This window comes from Catharus ustulatus, chromosome 14 (assembly GCF_009819885.2).
Source record: "Catharus ustulatus isolate bCatUst1 chromosome 14, bCatUst1.pri.v2, whole genome shotgun sequence".
NCBI lineage: Eukaryota > Metazoa > Chordata > Aves > Passeriformes > Turdidae > Catharus > Catharus ustulatus.
Genome location: NC_046234.1, coordinates 15,649,681 through 15,667,853, shown reverse-complemented (window position 1 = coordinate 15,667,853; position 18,173 = coordinate 15,649,681). Strand labels below are relative to the sequence as shown.

The window sequence follows — 18,173 nt, the reverse complement described above, 5'->3', positions numbered from 1 at the left end:
CTCCACAGGGAGAGCTCTGCCTGTAGGTAAGTCTGGCAAATCCCTCTTTGCCTTTTGCTCTGAAATTACGGGAACAACCTCTCTGAAATCCACACATTTCACGGCAAGGGTTGAGATGGGCTGATCAGCCAAAGGAAATACGGATTTGAAAATTCCCTGTGAAGAGTTTGGTCCAGCAGGGAAGGGGCACAGGCAGGAAAAAGGACAAGGCACTGGTGAAATGGCAAATATTGCTCCTTGCCAAAGCCCAGCTCATCCCCTGGGCTGGAGCTAAACCTTTCCCAGCTGCTGACAAATTCCCTGCCATTGCCTATCCCTTGTCCTGCCACTCTGACCTCATTCCACCAACTTTTTTTCAACGATCTCTCCCTGTTTTCACATTTTTCTGCTCCAAAGTGCAGCTGTCTGAGGGTTTAATGTCCAGAAAAGCTTCCCAGGCCAGTCCTGTGTGCAAGTTTCCAGTAAATACTGCTGTACCTCAGAGCTGAAATAGAATATTCTGGCTGCTCTCATGCTGTGTATAATGAGTTGATCATATGCTTTTCTCCAATAAGTGACATTTTAGGGCTGGAATGGAATCATTTTTGGGGTCTCTCAACCATGGTTAGCCACTGACTTCTTTATTCAAAGTGAATGCAGTGCTAAATAAATATTCCCTTGGAAGCATTAACATTTTACAGCTGAATTCTTCTCACACTTAAACCTCTGTTGCTTTAAATGATCACCTTTGAGGTGTTGTTCTATCTCATGAGAAACTTAAAATAGAGTTGAGTGGAAAACATCTGTTCAATTAAAAATTTGTCTCTTTTTTTGGCAATATAGCCTTAAAAGTAGCTTTACCATGGTAATTCAGATAGCTGAGCTAACAAGCTGTAACTTTATATTTTTTCAAATTAAAATTTCTCCTCATTTCTGTGTCTCACACTTAAGAATGAACCAGCCTGGGAAGGGCTGTCGAGCTTCAAACACGAGCCAAGAGCTGGAGAAAGGAACCAGGTGGTAAAATACAACACACACAAATAATTAATTTTCCATATATTTCTGTAATCTATAAAAGGAAAGGAAATAAATTAATTGGAAAACAAGACAATATTGCTGTAACCAGCTAAGAAAAGAGTGCAGCAAACTGGTTTTTGAGTTACTTTGAGGCCCTAAAAGCCCATTTAGCAATCACAGATCATCCCTTAATTGGGTGCTCTGACACCACTTGTCCCTGTTTCAGTGGGATCAGTATTCCTGGGCTTTCAGCTGCCTCAGCTTCCATATGGGAGCTTTGCCATTGGAAGAACTCTGGGGGTTCAGACCCTTCTCCAGCTGACTTTACAGTCCAGCCCTTCCCAGAAATAATCATATAAAAGCCCAGGTGCAACAGATAATTAATGAGCTCTTTACTCCTCCTCAGATGTGGCATTAAAAATAATCAAATAAATTAAATGACAGCTTAATCTGATAAAAACGAAACGTCATGTTTCAAAACTGTAGTCATAATTATCTTTTTTTCTTATTATCTTTTCTGTCACCAAGCAACTCCTTTGCCTAATTGCTAAACAATTATTTACACTTCAAACCTCTCCATAAATTCCAGTCTCTAGGAAAACCAGGCTCTACACTCTGGCAGTGGAGTAAGGAAAAGCCACAAGCTTTTATTATGCCTTTGTAAGCAAACATACATATTGTGGGAAGTTACTGAGTTAACATATGAGGATGAGGATGCGCCTCCAGAAGACGGAAATATCGGCAGGATTCTCTAAGAAAATGAAATTTTCTATTTCCCAACTGGTCCCATGTCAACTGCTGAGGGGGAAAAATGCCAAATGTTGGCATCTTCTGGTTAAAGAAGCTGTTCTGTTCCCTCCTGAGCTGATGCATGTGTTGTAGCTTATCCATAACCTCCAAAGGAAGATCCATGGGGATTTTCACTTTGTGTTCACCTTGGAATGCGCTGGGACCATCCCGGTGCGGGGATCTGCCGTCCCCCAGCAGCTTTTCTTCACTAACCCCACGTATGAGCCCCATCTTCTGGAGCTGCTCTTGGCCACGTGGTGTTGATCAGGAGTTAATGGGGGATAACCCCCTGTGTAAACACCTCCCTAGAAATGGGATTCAGACGTGGGATCTCCTCCGTTGGTGATGGCCTGGTCGCTGATCTCATCCTGCGGCGCCGGCAGCGCCGTCTTGGTGAGCGGCATCTCTGTCTTGAAGAGAGAATCCATTTTGATCTGGGTTTTGATGTTGAAGGACTTCTGGAAGGACTCGGAGGTGAAGTAGTAGATGAAGGGGTCGAAGCAGCAGTTGAGGGTGGCGATGCACAAGGTGATGGGATACATGGTCCTGGCAAACCTCTCCAGGGAGCAGTTGGCGATGGCCTGGGAGCGCACGAGCGCGTACAGGAACAGGATGGAGTTGTAGGGCACAAAGCACACGACGAAAATGGCCACGTGCACGATGATCATCTTCAGCACTTTCTCCTTGTTCGTCCCAATCTGGGACAGCGTGGCCGGCTTCCGTAAAGTCCGGAGAACCAGCGAGGAGCACGTGAGGTTGAGCAGCAGAGGGATGATGAATCCCACCACCTCAATAAATATGGTGATCTTGGACAGGTAGGTTTTCCAGATCCTTTTGGAGAACCCTTCGAAACAGGTGGTGCTGGTGTTGGACACGTTGGTGGTGGAGAAGAGCGAGGCCGAAATTCCTCCGCTGAGGACCAGGATCCAGACGCCGGCGCAGACGATGGCGGAATTCCTGCGGGTGCGGATGGTGCGGGAGCGGAAGGGATACACGATGGCCAGGAAGCGATCCACGCTGATGCACGTCAGGAACAACATGCTCCCGTAGATGTTGGTGAGGAACGCCGTGCCCGAGATCTTGCACAGCGTGTCCCCGAAGGGCCAGTGCCTGTTGAAGTTGTAAAAAATCTTAAAGGGCAAAGTGAACACGAAAAGCAAGTCTGAAACCGCCAGGTTGGTCATGAAAATGGCCGTCTCGCTCCGCATCTTCATCCGGAAGAGGAAAACGAAGAGGGAGGCGCAGTTTGTGATCAAGCCAAGGATGAAGACCACGCTGTACACGGCTCCGTACAGGTTGTACTTGAAGGAATCATCTGTCAGGCAGGTATGGTTGTTGCTGTGGTTTCCCATGCCAAGTCTGGGATGGGCTTCCAAAGGCCTTCAAAGTCTACTTCAGGGACATCCATAAAATAAGGCAGGGAGCTCGTCCCTTCCCCAAGGAGCACATTCCAGGGAGGTGGCTGGACTCCTTCCTACCGCATCTCCCTCATGGATCCTTGCATCCTAAAGGAGAGAGAGAGAGCTGCCATCACTCTTGAACCAGTCCCCCAAAGTGGCTATGCAAGAGAAATCCCCAGATCAATGATGTGCAAACAAGAGCAGGAATTAGCTTTGAAGCTCATCGTTATTCTACTCTCATTGGGGTTTTTCACAGCTGAAGATGGAATTTACTGAATTCAGCCTTTCTTCATCCTCCTGTTTGAAGGAGAGTGATCATTCTGAGCAACCTGGTCTATGGAATGTGTCCCTGTCTGTGGCAGGGGTTGGAACAAACACTTCTAACCCAAATTGCTCTATGATAATTCCAACTTTCCCCTTGGAAAGGCTTTTCTTTAAAATCTGAGATGGAATTGGCCCAGTACAAAATCTAACAGAATGAAACATCTGAAATCTCCCCCTAAATCTGTAACAGCAGGAGAAAAGCTGAAAGTTGCAGTGTTTGCTTTAAACTGTGCACAAAGGCAAGTTGGAGGGATTTTCAACCTTTTTTGATGCAAAAGTATTTTTTTAAAAACCCAAGATCTAGTCTAACGAAGAGCTGCTTTACTTTTTCTTCTAATTAAAAATAGGAGCATCTTTACACAGGTTTTCCAAAGTGGAAAACTGTTGTACATCAGAAATGTTTATCAAAAATACTTCCTGAATCCATGTTAGCTTTTTTCCCCCCTGCTTAAAAATGTCTGCAAATACTGCACGACTTCCAAAAGGAATTTTTTTGCGAGCGTAAAACTTTCCCAAGGAAGATTCCTCTAAGCTGTACCAACAGCTGCTTTTCATTCCTACTCTTTGCTGAGGTTTGGAATGTGAAATTTGGGAAATCTCATGGACTCCACTCTTGTAAGATTTTGTCCCAATAAGCTTTGGAGACGAGTTGAACTGAGCATGTTTTTACTTGGACATAGGTGTTTCCTGAACTCCATGGATCATCTCTCCTGGTTATTTTAAGTATTTTTAATGCCTGTGAGGATAATCCCTTGGAAAGTCTCCTCACTGGAGCAAGGAGAGTTTGTGAGCTGGATCATGAGCTCAGCACTTCTTGGAAATGTGGAGCAAAGTTGGGTCATGAAGGGAAAGACCTTTTCCTCACAAACTCCAGCCAAGCAAATATGAACTCGTTTGGAATCTCCTTGTAATCGAAGAAATTTTGGAGCTACAACTGGGAGTAATTTGGAGACAAAACCCTTGTGAAGAGTGGGATCCTTTCCAGAGAGATCCCCTGACAGAGGAGTTTCAGCTCCAAACATGTCACTGAGCTGTGTTAAAGGTTGCAACGGCAACAGATCAACAAATAAAATGGAAAACAAGGCATGAATTCGAGATAATTTGGGATTCAAATGATCAAAATCAGATGTTTTCCATATGTTTTCCTCCTGGGAGCTCTTGCATGCAAGCTGTCAGCCTTGCTGGTAAAGTGGCCAGTGTTGGGAAAGCTGGGATAGCCATGGCTTTGCTGGGTGGAAGAGGCAAATTCCTCATTGGGAGAACCACAGGCTTCCCAAAATCTGGTGTTGTGACCCTGGGAGCAGGCAGCACCTCACCTTTGCACCTGGCAAAGCAGCAGGAAAGGAGGATGCCCAGATCTCCCTCCCCTGATGACTTCATCCTTTGGACACCCAAAAAGATGAATTGGAACTTGGAGGTCTCTCCTGTGGAGGTGTTTTTCCTGCTAAACTCACGGTTAAATGAGCTTTTTTAGGAAACAATATTAAAAAAATAACATCAAACATTTAAATTTATGAGAAGCCAGGAGTAAAATCTCAAATGTGGGATTGAACTAATTTTCTTTGGATCTGTAGTGGAAGTTAAAAAAGAAAGGTCTTGCCTGAAAGTTCAAATGCCTTTAAACAAGAGCTAAGTTGGATAAGAAAGCTGACATGAGCTCCAACAGGAATAGCTCAGGCTCAGCCTAAAGCATGAAATCCTTGGCTTGGAGCTCCCTCCCCGTGCAGACACTCCCTGGTACTCCACCAGGAGTTTGTGTTTGTGCTGGAATGTCATTCCCTAGGTGCGTGAACCCCAGGTGTGCCACACTCTGCTGGTCCAGGCTTCCCTGTGGGGAGATCTCCGAGGGATTGGGTGTCCCTGGAAACCTCACAGAGCCTGGATTTTGGCAACTCCTCGAGACCAAGGTTTGAAAGGTGCCTTTGGAACTGTCACCTTTGCTCCTGACCCAGTGCTCATTCTCAGCAGCCTGACCCAGACACTCCTCACACAAGAAAAAAGATGCTGCATCACCTGACTCTGCTCCAGACAGCCCCAAGGTCAAATCCCGTTTTTTTCCAGTGTCTCATCTCTGGGAATTGCCTGCCAGCAATTGTCTAGTTAACTTATGGGCTTTAAAATACAGCCTGGCTTGTTTACCTATGGAACCCTGAGGTGTTTAAACAAGCTGACAAGTGGCTTTGAAACCCAGCCATGTGCTTTAAATTCTGTAGGATGAGTCCACAGATTGAGTTTTCTGAGTGTAAAATTCCCTTTCCTTCCTCTCCACCATGGATTAAAGCAGTGGGATGCTCTTCATGGACACCACGGTCACCACTGCTGTTGCCTTGCTGGGAAAAAGTAAAGCAATATATTTTTAAAAACTAAATAAATACATGATGACAAAGTATGGATATTCTTTTTTATATTTCAGGCAGGGCAAAGCTTTAAATCCTATATTTAAATTGGGGGCCAGTCCAGGAGGGGAAGAGTGTAATGGAATAAACCCCTTGTTGAGTGTGATAAAATTCAGAATATTCTCTCTTCTAGCAGGGATGGTACCAGCAAACCTCCAGCAGCTACCCCACACAAAAGGGATTCAGCAGAGTAGCTCCTCTGGAGATTTTCTCTTTTATAGTAGAAATATCCTATCCTCCATGGACTGAAAAGAGAGGAAAACTTGGTGTTATTTCCTATGGTGCCTGAGTATCCTGTTTACAATTCCTGTATTTCCTCCTCCCAGCACACCAAGACACCTCCAAACTGCCAGGCTGCAGCTCCATCCAGAGCAGCTGTTTGTTAGAACAGGAATTACTGCAGGGAAAAACACAAATTTAAAACCAGCCCTTGCCATTCCATAATCCCATTTTTCCTGCTCCACACTGATCCCATTCTCCAGCAAAGTCAGGTCTGAAAAACCAGTGTGAAGTTTGGGGCTGGCACTTCTGGCATCATCACATTTTCTTTTAGTCATGTGAGATGTCAGATGAGAGGAACTTTATCAGTCTGGAGGTGAAGGACACCCAGTGTGTTCATTTAAACAACTGAGCTCTGGGTTTGGGAGGTTCCTGATGGGAAAACCTCCCAAAGCTGAAGGGTCTTTGCTGGATTATCATGGTGTGTACTCAGGTTATCTCTTCAGTCTTGAGAAACAAAGGTTTATAGGTAGGGAAGGCAAAACCTGCAGGTTTTGGGGAGGTTTGGGAAGGATTCTCTGGGTTTTCTCCCAGGTTATGGCACCACTCCTTGTGTTTTGACAGCCTTGGAAATAAATAGGGATTTTCCTGGGATTTCTGCCTTCTCCTGACAAGAATCCCATTCACTCCAGAGTCTGCAGCTCCCTGCTCCTCACCCCATTGCTACAACCCTGTGGGATGTGTAACTTACTCCCACCACGGAGCCCAGGTTACAGCTTGACAACAAACTCAGCTCTGCAACTTCTGGGGGTTTATTTCCTTCCTCTGTTCCACTTTAACTAGGCAGAAGGCTCAAATAAGGGGTTTGTTATCTCAAATAAGGAGATGTTTGGGGGTTTGGCAGATTTTTGCAGAGATGATAATGCTGTGTAAATCTGTAGGACTTGGGCTCTTTCATACTGATGACTATAGATAAGACTAAACTGCAATTGTTTGAATAGATAAAATCAAAACTATAATATATATTTTTTAAAACTTTTTTTTTCTCTTTAAGAAACTAAACATCTGAGTTCCTGCAATGGAATTTCCACTTGCTTTTGCTTTCTTTTGTCAATAAAAGTTGGTTTTGGTCATGGAGAACTCTGGGAGTGTGGACTGGGAGCATCCTTAAGGACAAACCTCCAGGTTGGGGCAATCTGGTGGCTGATTTTTCCCTGTTGGAGGCTGCCAGGGCAGGAGCTGGCGCTTTCCCACTGCCAGCAGTGTGATTTATGGAAAGCTGGAGTAGGTGATGCTGGATGTGGCTTCTCCAGAGAAAGGTGTAGGGATGGGAAATAACTTGGGACACCAATTTTGGGCTTGGCTCAGCTGGCTGAGTGTCTGTGAGCGCTCCATCCTCCATCAGCTCCTCGCAGATTCCCAGAGAAGCTCCCCCAGGAACAGGGAGCGAGGCAAGGCTGGGATTAGAGGGTGGGAAGCGGAGCAGCTGCCTGTAAACAAAGCTCCATTGACGATCCGAAGCGCTGGGAAGGAGAAACGCTTTAATCTCTTTCATTTCCTAATCCTAAGTGATGTACTGGGGAACAGTAGGAAGGGAGCAGACACAAGTGGCACTTTGAAGTCCGTGGAGGTTTGGGGAGCTTCAAAGGGCCATTCTTGCCCGGTTTATCGGAGTGAATGCCGGGGAATGGGGACGCTTGCGGGTGATTAGCCTAAAAATCAGGGCAGGAAGGCTCTTATTCATGGCTTTGACACTTATTGTGCTCAGTGTCACTGGAGCCAGCGCTGGCTGCGGGTGCCACATCATCTCTCCTGTACCTGTGGGGAGCTGGGCTTGGCTCAGCCAGCTTTAAACAGCTGCTTTCAAATCCTCTGTGAGAGGAAAACCCAAATCTTGGGGCGGCTGGAGGAGGCATCACTCTGTCTCAGGCAGGAGTGAGAGCCGGGATGCTCCGGGATGCGCTGGAGCCCCAGGCGCTCCTGTCCCTGCTCTGAGCTGGCCTTGGGGACCCTCACACCCCCAACAGCTCCTTTCTCTCGTGCACCAGGACCCCAATTTAATTAGGATGGAGCAGAGAAGGAAACCTGAACCTCCCACTCCCCTTTTTTTCTTCCTTTTTTTTTTTTTTTTATTTTTTTAATTGCTCAGCACCGCCGTTGTCTCCTCACTGTCCTCTGAGATTTACAAAGCATTTCCTGCTCGTGGTGCCTTCTCTGGGCTGTATCTGTTTTGGATTGAGCTAATTAAAATGTTTCCTTCAGAAGAGAATCGCCAAGTGCCTTACCCCATGTTCAGCCACTGATCCTCAGGGCATGACTCTCCTTTTGTTTGCACGGAGAATGTCTCTCTCCATTTACATCACCCTTTAACCCTTGGCGTGCTCTGCCTTTCCCCATCCCCAGCAGCCTCCGGAGGGGCTGGGCCGCAGCCAGGAAATGCTGGGATTCACCCCAAACTTCTCTTTGCATTATTTAACACTTGTAAGAGCGGCTTTTGGTGCTGGATATTGCGGGAGGATTGCTGGATAATGGCAGCGCTGGGTTCAATAGACAAGATTTAGATGCAAAGAAAAGCTGATGAAGTGCTGAACAGCAAAGTTACCCTGTCTGACCAGGTTGTTTTCACCCAGGAATAATGTTTGTGGTAGAGGCTGCCGTGTCCTTGATGTAGCTCTGGTTCATTACAAAGTGTGGCTAAGAAAAAAAACAACATAAAAAATAAGAGACTCCTGTTTCCCTGAGCCACTGGGGACTCCAACAACAGGCCGGGGTTTATTTGCTCACAGCTCCAAAAGGTTCCCAGTCAGCAGCCTGCCCAACAAGCTGCCTTTCTTCGCTTTCCCCGACACAATTTCCAGTGGCTCCTTGGCCATTCCTTGGCTTTTTTGGCTCCTTGTTGCCTTTCCTCAGCTCCTCTGAGCCCTCCTGCCTCCCCATCCTCATCCTGCTGGGCTGGATCCTCTGCACTCCCTTTGCTGAAATGGGAGAGCTGAACTTTCTCCTCTGATTATCCTGAAATTATGAATTTTTTTCTCCCTTGCACCAAGCACAAACTCCAATTTTTCCTTGGCAAGGTGGCCTGGCTGGAGGGGATACCTGGATTCCTTTGGCTGCTGGGCCAGTCCTTCCAAGGGGCTGGACACAATCTGTGTTTGGGACCTTGAGGGATCTGTGCCCTGCATTTATTTACTGCAGGGGTTGGTCTAATTGGCCTTTATTCTCTTGAATAAAGGGAAAAAGGGGAAATTTTGAGGATTGTAGAATTGGTTTGGGTTGGAAGGGAGCTTAAAGCTCATCCTGCTCAATCCCTGCCATGGGCACAGACACCTTCCATCCCCAAGACTTGTCCAACCTGTTTTTTTCTGTTAAAATAACTGATAAATCACTCCTCAATGCAGAAATATCCAATCTCAGCTAGCCAGCAATGCTTCTGCAGTGAAGCTGCTTAGAAATCACATTTCTAATGATGAGATGAGGGCAAGGCAATGACATTTTGGCATCATGCAAGGACTGGATGCTGCTTTTCCTGCTAAATATGGTTATATCCATCTCTAAAACATGCTGGGGAGGAAGAGGGTGAGTTGCCAGCATGTTCAAGAAATGAAAATGGGAATATTATTAGAGGAAAAGAAGAGGTCTGTTGTGGCTGTGTATTTACAGCATCACAGGGTCTCACAGCCTGATGAGCTCATGTTTTGAGCAGAGGAAGGACCTGCACTGCTGCCAGAACACACCTTTGTCTCAGGGCTCAGGGACTGATGAATGTCCCTTAATTTCACCTGCCAAGATAAAGAGATCTTCCTTTTCCTACCAACCAAAACCATGACAAATATTCCAGCAAATTTTCCTGCAGCCAGGGTCAGCTCAGGCAGGTCTGGCTGTGGAGCAGGGAGGATCTTTACCCTTTTCATGGGGCTGAACTGGGAGCTGGTGCAGGAGGAAGCCCTGCAGAGCCACTGTCTGCTCTGGGAATAAAGAGCTCCTCTTTTCAGGGAGAGAATTTCCCTTCTGTGGAAGGTGGTGGCTCCCCTTGCCCGGGACTAAATCGGATCCTTATTTAGGGAGGAGGAGCAATGTGTGGAGGAGCAGAGTGAGGCTCTGCACGCACGCTTGACCTGGAAAGACCTGGCTGAGTGCTCCAGGAGCCATCCCCACCCAGCCCAGCCGATCCTGGAGCACCAGCAGGCTGGGAACGCCGCTCCAGACACACAGCCCTGACCAGTGATGCTAAAAAAGATAGAGAAAGAGAGCCCCAAATCCCAAATCTGCTGTGAGCAAGGCGAGGGGCAGCTGGCACGATGGATCATCCAAGTGCCACAATGACAGAATCCCAAATTGCTTTGCCACGTCCCCTCCAACAGTGCACCCTGTCCCAAACTCTGGATAAAACTGCTTTAATTCCTGCTCTTGTGCTCCAGCCATGAGGTCACTGCTGGAGGACTGATCCAGCTAGGAGAGCATCCTCCCCCTGCCCAGGGAATGTTTCCATCCCTGCTCCTCAGCAAGCCCAGGTGCAGCTTTGCAGTTTTGTGCCTCATTGCAATGCCCTAAATGAAGGTGAGTGGGGAACTGGGGCATTTGTTGTGTTTGTCTGTGTGCAAATGAGCTCCTGATCCTGGAATTTGGGAGACATCGATTTTTATCAGTTGAGGAGGATTCTCATTTTTAGCCTCAAAGGATTCCAGGGAAATGTTTGTTCAGATTCCTCTCCCACCCCCTTCCTCCCTCCTGTGTGTTTCAGGACTTTCTTTTAAAATGCAGAGGCTTTGAACCCCCAAAGTACCAGGGTTTCCTGCCTGTTTTGTTTTTAGAGAATGCTCCTAAGGGCAAGAAGATGGAAAAGTACTACAAGGGGGGAATGTCCTTATCACCGAGCTGTGAACTTTGCACTTCCCATCCTCTGGATTTGACTGTGCTGCTCCTATAGGGCAGCAACACAAAAACCACACACAATTGTCTCCTCTCAAACAATGATTTGGGAATGTCATTAAAACCTCCAAACTTTTCCTGCAAGTTTTTCTGCCATGTGCTTATATTGTGTTAAATCCTCTCTCTTCCAAGCAGCCAAATCTTTAAATTAAGTTGTTCATCGTTCATTTTACTTCAGACACACAGTTTTTTTAGAGCTGTCTTTGAGTTTTTCTCATTGAATTTTAGTTTTAAAGGAGTAGATTCCAGCCATGAATGGAAGCCGAAGTGATAAATCAAATTTTTAAGGTTTTCAGTACAACATTTATAACTTAATTCCTAATTTTTTTGCATCGTTTATGGGAACCAGCCCTCCATTAAACGAAGGTGAATGCCACATTTATATCCAACCCATTTTTACCCAAAAGTGTCTTCATGACACTGACTTCTAGCACAAAAGCAAGCTGTAACCAAGGGATCCTTTTCACAAACACACAACAAACAACAGGACAGAAAAGCCCTAAACTTGTCACCTGCGGTGCCACAGCGAGAATCTCGATGGGAATGGAGAATTACGGAGGGAGCCAGAACCATTTCCATGCAACAGGAATTACTTCCCCAAAACTTGGAGCTCATCTTTCTCCCTTGGAGCAGGAAGGAAAACCCGGCTGGATCCATCCCAGCCTTCATCTTGCAGAATTCCCCACCCGGAGCTGCTACGAAATCCCTGCCTGGGGAATCGGGGGGGACTTACCGGGACCGCCAGCATCCCCAGGGCTCGCTGCCACCACGGGATCGCTCCGTGACAGCCACGGCGATCTTTTGTGTCCCTGGCTATTCCCACGAGGAAAAATCCCCCCCAAAAAAATCCCAAATTCAGCCGCTCATCCTCAAACTCCGCGCCGGGCGGCAGCTGCCCGGCCTTTGTTCCGAGCGGGGTCGGGGCTGCCGAGCGCCGCTGCCATCGTGTCTTGGGAAAACGGGACTCGAGAATGGGCCCGATGTGTGTGCAGGGGCTGTGGGCAGGGGGAACTCCTGGGGGTCTCCATAGGAAACGCTTTCCATTGGGCAGGGATGTGTTGTTAGCCCGCCCCGCCCCGGCTCGCCGCTGGGTCCCTCTCGCGGGGCTCTATCCATGGATTCCCTTCCCGAGCCTCTCCCAGCTCGGAATCAGCAGCTTGGGGACAGCCCGACAATGAGCAGCGCGGATTTCCTGAGCAATTAGCCGGGGAGAGAGAGATGGGAACGAGCGGGGAAAAGCTCCTCAAAGCTCGGATTTTCCTTCCCGCCGCCCGTAATTGTTTTGCCTTCCAATTAAAAAACAAAAAAAAAGTGAGGAGCAGAGGGGGAGCTGAGAGGAAAGCACTGGGTGAGATTAGGAAACTGCACAGCAAAGTTGGCGGTGAAAATAAAATATCAAGTATCTCCCTAGGCAGATTTAGAAAGGCGCTGTTTGCTAGGCTGGGGGGTTGTTTTGTTTTAAATCCTCTCAGAGGAGCTGACTGGAACAGTCTGAGCTGCTGGGCTCCTGCTGGAAAACCGCTCAGCTCTGCTTTTCCAGGGCCGTAATTGCAAATACTCGGAGAAGCGTGGCTGGGTCTGCCCCGAGTGAATCTGCCCTCCGCCTAAAATCTGCTTCATTCCCCCTCTTACCTTGGGTATCAGCCCTTCAGGTGGGGACGGGGCTGTCCTGGCAGCAGCAGCGAGGCGGCGGATGGTTCATTTTATTCCCTTTTCAGCCCTCTCTGTTCCATAGGGCTGCAATGCCGGGGCTGCTGCTGAAGCCCAGCCTCCCCCCTAACGCGTCTCGCTCGCATTGTGTTTGTCTCTCCTCTTCCTCCGCTCTCCTTGGCTCTTCCCACAGGCAGCCAAGGCCAGTAAACAACTCATTGTGAAGCCGGGATGGATGTAATTCCTCGGGCTGGTGGCCACCGTGGCTGGGTCGCCTCTGCAGCGCAGCCGGCTGCTGCCACGGGCTTTTATCCCCTCCATGCAAATAACTTCCTGAATATCTCATGTAACAGCCCAGCAGCTCCGGGCTGCTCAACCTGAGCCTCTGCGAGCTCTGCCTTTCACCAAACACAAAAACAGGAGCGAGGATTCGGAGCGAGAACGCTGGCGGTGCAGATGTTTCCTGCTCCCGGCGGGCAAAAGTCCATTTTATTTGTTTGGTAAAAAGCAGAGGCAGAAAATGTTGGGGGAATGGTGGCCCAAGGCATCGTTGTCACTGAGTGTGGGGCTGGAGGAAGCTCAGCACGGAAAACCCACCAGTGTCACCAGTGAAGTGATGCACAAACCCAGTTTGGTGGCTTGTGGGCATTTTCAGGCGGCTGCATGGAAATGCTGAGCCCTGGGGAGATGTGGGTGCTTTTCACACCCATTCTCCTGCGAGGGAGAGAGCTCTCAGTGCGAACCCATCGACCAACACCAGCATTCGAAAGCTTTTTTTAGGGGAACAAGGATGTCGGGGGCTGGGTGTTCTGACACAGATTAGGATGAGCTCACTGAAACCAGCGATTAACATCTTAAATCTGAGCTTCAAAACTGCCCGGGCTGGGCAAACCCATTAGAGAGGAGGCTGATGGGCCCTTAAAGATTAAACACGGCATAAATCTTAACCCAAAACTTCTGTGCCTCTTAAAGAATTTAGGCAGAATGTGGTGATGGTGCCAACTTTGCTGCTGCTGGAACGGACCCAGGCAGCTGTGCCTGGCTGGGATGTTTGCTTTCTCTCCGGAGTTATTGGTTTAATTAAACTCTCCTGACAAAAGTCTTCAGCTGTTGGGAACTTCAAGGGCTGGGAGAACAACTCCTTAAAATGTTACAGGGGATTGGGAATGGGATTTATGCCCTTTGTGGAGTTCATTCCTCTAAACCGCCGTGCTGATCCCAGCTTTGCATCCATCCGTGGCTGCCATTGAATCCAGAAGTTGTAGTGAGCAGGTTGATCTGTCACCATTTGGTTTAGGGTTTTTTTCTACCATAAGGAGCATTTTTTTCTGCCACAGCCAAAACTGGAAGCTGGAAAAGTGAAATCTGTAGGGTTGAGCCATAATGCTCTTCTCAAACCTGGAGAGATAATACAAAAAAAACCTAAAATTCCAACTTTTACCCTATGGAAAATACAATTTTTTGGTATTGATGAGAAAGAAAACATCCCCAGAGCAATACATTCCTGCTGTCCCCCAAGGCACTGAAAGGAATACGTGGATGCCTTTATCCTTCTCCTCCTAAACAGGCCAAATGTTGTGCTATCAACCCACTCTGTGTATTTTCTAAAAAATAAATAAAGTACAAACATTTCCAACACAGTGCCCTTAAAAGAGGTTTATTTGCCAAACATGAAGCGAGGAGGAGGCAGCCTCTCTTCTTGGTTCCAGTTACAGGATCGTGTTTGCTTTAAAATGGAAAAACAAGGAGCAGACTCCTGGGCTCTTCATCTCTGCACAGCCCACTTGGTGTCCCCACCCTGATCCCATGGTGTTCGTCCTAGACTTGGGACAGGGTGGGATTTAGTGAACTTTCCTTGTTCAAACATTGGCAGGACATCAATAATCTGGAGTTATTTTGGAAAACAAGAGGAACTGGGCTGTTATCTTATTGGAAAGCTGAGAAGGCACAATGTCTCGAAGCAGAAATTTTACCCCCTCTTTGCAGAATTTGCTGCCCAGGCACAGAAACCTCATGGAAATGACATTTCTGGGCTGACTTTGGTTGGGTGAGTGTTGGAGTGGCTTTGGGACTGGGATGTGCAATTCCCACTGATTTCAGCCAGGCAGGAACACCTGAATTTATGGGATCATTTTGCCCGGAAAATGAGAATATTGCATTTCCCGGTGATTAACACTTAATTCTTCTGCTGTCAAACCTGCTGAGTATTTTCAGTCAACTGAGGCTTTTTGTGCCAATTTTCCTACTTCAGGGCACTTAGGAGCCCTCCAAGGAGCCAAAGAGCAGAACCCAATTCCAGCTGGCATGTGAAGGCCACTGGAATATACACGATCAAGGCATTAAATTTATTCCTTTATTGCTCCTTCCTCTCCTCTTTCCTGCACCAGCAGAACTCATTTGGCCCTTAAATATTGCATGGCTTTGGTTCATCCTGAGGCTTCCATGGAGCTTTCCATCCATAGAATCCATGAACAGGCTGTGTGGCACAAATAGAGCATCCAGGGGTGGCTTGGTGGCACCTGAGTGATTTAGGAACCCAAAACATCAACTTTGTGCCTCAAATTGTTGTATTTGGAAATTTTTTGCCTGTATGCAATGCATCCATGATATCCTGTCTTGTTCTCTCACAGCTTCTGAAGGTCTCACACTTCTAAAACATCAGGTGTAGGACCACAACTCCTGTGGAATAATGTTTAGTGTTAAAGGATCATTATTGGGGTGATTAAACCAAAAGGTTTAATTGTGTTTGAACAGGGTGTTCCATTGAGGGTTTTCCCAGAAAAGCTAAAGGAAAAGATCAGTAATAGTGGAAAAGAGAAAAAAATATCACTTTGCAGAAACCATGGTTGGTGCTAGAAAAGATTTTAAAGGAAAATTCCTGAGCAGAGCCAGGCTGGACAGGGCTTGGAGCAGCCTGGGATAGAGGAAGGGGGTGGAAATGGGTGAGCTTCAAGTTCCCTTCAGCCCAAACCACTCCACTATTCCATGATTCTCTGACTCTTCAAGAGCTCATTAATGCTGCAGAATTCCTAATGTTCCATGGTTTGTCAGGGCTTCCATTTGAAACCTTTTTTGAAAAATTTTATGACACAACAAGCAAAAATCCCTTTGGAATCAAACGGAAGTGCAAAGCATCATCTTTTCAGTTTTTTGCCTTTTTAATAAGCATTTAGAAGAATTTTTAAATAATTTTAAGTGCTGCAGAGAGATGGCAAAGAAGAAAAACAAAAGGCAAGTGCCCATTTGAAGCTGTCCCCTCGCAATTTGAAAAAGGCCTCATTTAAAAATCTCAGTCTGTTTATTTATCAGCACTTAACGTTCCATTACTTTCCTATCCAGGAGAACTTTTTGCCAATAGATGCCAAGATATTTCTTCTCTAAATGTTTGGGCCTGTCTGTATTTAATGCACTTAAGGAAAGGCAGGATCATGAGCTGCTGAAATTGGGGAAAAGGTAAAATAAAACTTTGCTGGCTGGGTCAGGCAAATCCAAACTTCTGGTGGAACCATGGCCTGGACTTGAATATCCCTCCAAACCTCACATTTTGTCCTCAACCTTTGTTTTTATTTTATCCCAGACAAGCCAGGAGAGTCATCCCTCCTGACAGAGTCCTCTCCCAGTCTCCAGCACTCCTCACTCCTTTGCTTCCCATGTCCTGCAGGAATTTAATTTGGCTCTTCCAAGGTTTTCTAAGTAGTTTCAGAGCCTTTAATTTCTCTTGTTGATGGAGAAAGGATTCATTTTTCAGACTTCCCACTCATTCCTCATCTTCCCCATAACATGGAGCAATTTCCAGGCATGACCACATCAATCCCATGGAGTCTCCCTGCAGAAATCACATCCAGGAACGAAATTCCTGGTTATTCTCTCCTCCAGAATGGGTTCAGACAGTCCCCATGTCTGCATTTTCTGTGGGAGCTGGGTTTGCTGGCTCCTTTTCCCCAGTTCAGAGGGACAGATCCCACTGGGAATGGACACTGTTGCTTTGCCAGGAGGATCCAGCTACTCTGAAATCTTATCCCTGGAAAAGGGAGCAGGTGTTTTCCAGCAGAGCCTGCCCACTCCAGCTGGGCAGAGCCTGATCCCCAAGCTGTGACATTGCTGCTGCCAGACTGTGCCCAAAGGGACACCAAAACTCTTCCCATCCTGCAGAACAGAGTTTTAGCAAAAATTGACAGAAGTAGAATTGGTTTATTGTGGTTTTTTGGGTTTTTTTTCAGAATCCTGGTGACTGTTCCAATTCCAGGCATGGTGGAGCCTGGTTTTTCAGGCAGGGATAGTGGATGGGAAGGTGGCAGAGGGGCTGGAACTGGGTGATCCTTGGGGTCCCTCCCAACCCAAGCTGTCAGTGCCAGCAGGTCCCATACCCACATTTCATCCCTCACAGCTTCCCTGGGCTCTACCTGGAACATGGCATCAACAAATCTGGTTTTTCCCTGGAGGAAAAATGAGTTTCACCAAAAAATTTGGGAAGGGTGGAGAGCCAGCCTGGTGGGAAGAGAAGGGAGAAGACACCAAAGAGGACACGGCCAGGGCTGGCTGCTGTGCCTAGGCAGGAGCACAGAGGGAGGTTAAATTTCAACAAATCCCAAGGACACGAGAATTCAGGGAATTTATTCTGTGTTCTGAGAGCAAAAACTCCCAGTTTAAAAGGGCTGGGAGCACCCCAAACAATCGAGGGCACAGCCAGGCAGGAGCACAATTCTGCTGGGCATGAATAGAAGGAAGAAGCAGCTGAATATCAGGAAATGTTGGGAACAATGCAGAGATTGGGCTTCTCTGGAGGCTCCCAGGGGAAGTGCTGAAAGCCACATGGGCTGAATAATGGAAAACCAGACAAAACCATGGTGTGCATGTCATGGAGAGAAATCCTCCAGCACAGGCCTGGGCAATTCTCAGTCCTTAGGGAGCACAGCGTTGCTGTTGTGTTAATAATGCCTTTAAGTGACTGGTTTGAGTCACAGATTGAAGAAGGGAGGGAGGTGAGGCCCTGGCACAGGTGCCCAGAGCAGCTGTGGCTGCCCCTGGATCCCTGGAAGTGTCCAGGGGCAGCTTGGAGCAGCCTGGGACATGGGAGGTGTCCCTGCTGATGACTGGATGAGCTTTATCCCACCCAAACCAGCCTGGGATTCTGCCCCTTAACCCCAAAATGAGGAGCCCACGGCTCACAGGGAGCTCTGTGATTGTGCCCAGCCAGGGTCAAACACCCAAATTGTGCCTCACTTGTAGGACTTGAATTAGCAAAGCTCATTAGCAGAGCTAATCTTGCCCAGCCTGAGCTTTGCTGCTGCACAAACTCCCAGTTATGCAAATCCAAGCAGGTTTATTTGTGTTGTGCCACCACTGCTTCACTCCTGTTGGTCTCCTCTCAACTTCACTAATTGCAATCAAGCTTTTGGCAAAGCAGCCAAGGCTGTCTGCTCTGGGTTTGCTCCATATCCCTGGAAGATGCAGATAAGCATTTCCTTGG

The 18,173-nt window shown here is 47.3% G+C and overlaps 1 protein-coding gene across 2 annotated transcripts; it reads right to left on the bottom strand.

Annotated features, from left to right (window-relative positions):
* Positions 1-1,018: 1,018 nt before the first annotated feature.
* Positions 1,019-13,017, bottom strand: LPAR4 (lysophosphatidic acid receptor 4). 2 transcript variants are annotated; one of them, XM_033072517.1, is made up of 2 exons: positions 12,686-13,017; positions 1,019-3,290 (listed from the first exon to the last, which is right to left on the bottom strand). In XM_033072517.1, exon 2 carries the CDS (start codon positions 3,135-3,137, stop codon positions 2,091-2,093), a length of 1,047 nt encoding a protein of 348 aa, XP_032928408.1. In that variant the 5' UTR covers positions 3,138-3,290; positions 12,686-13,017; the 3' UTR covers positions 1,019-2,090. The 2 variants fall into 2 exon arrangements, with proteins under 2 accessions (XP_032928408.1, XP_032928409.1); XM_033072518.2 differs by lacking the exon at positions 12,686-13,017 and adding an exon at positions 11,787-12,070.
* Positions 13,018-18,173: the final 5,156 nt, after the last annotated feature.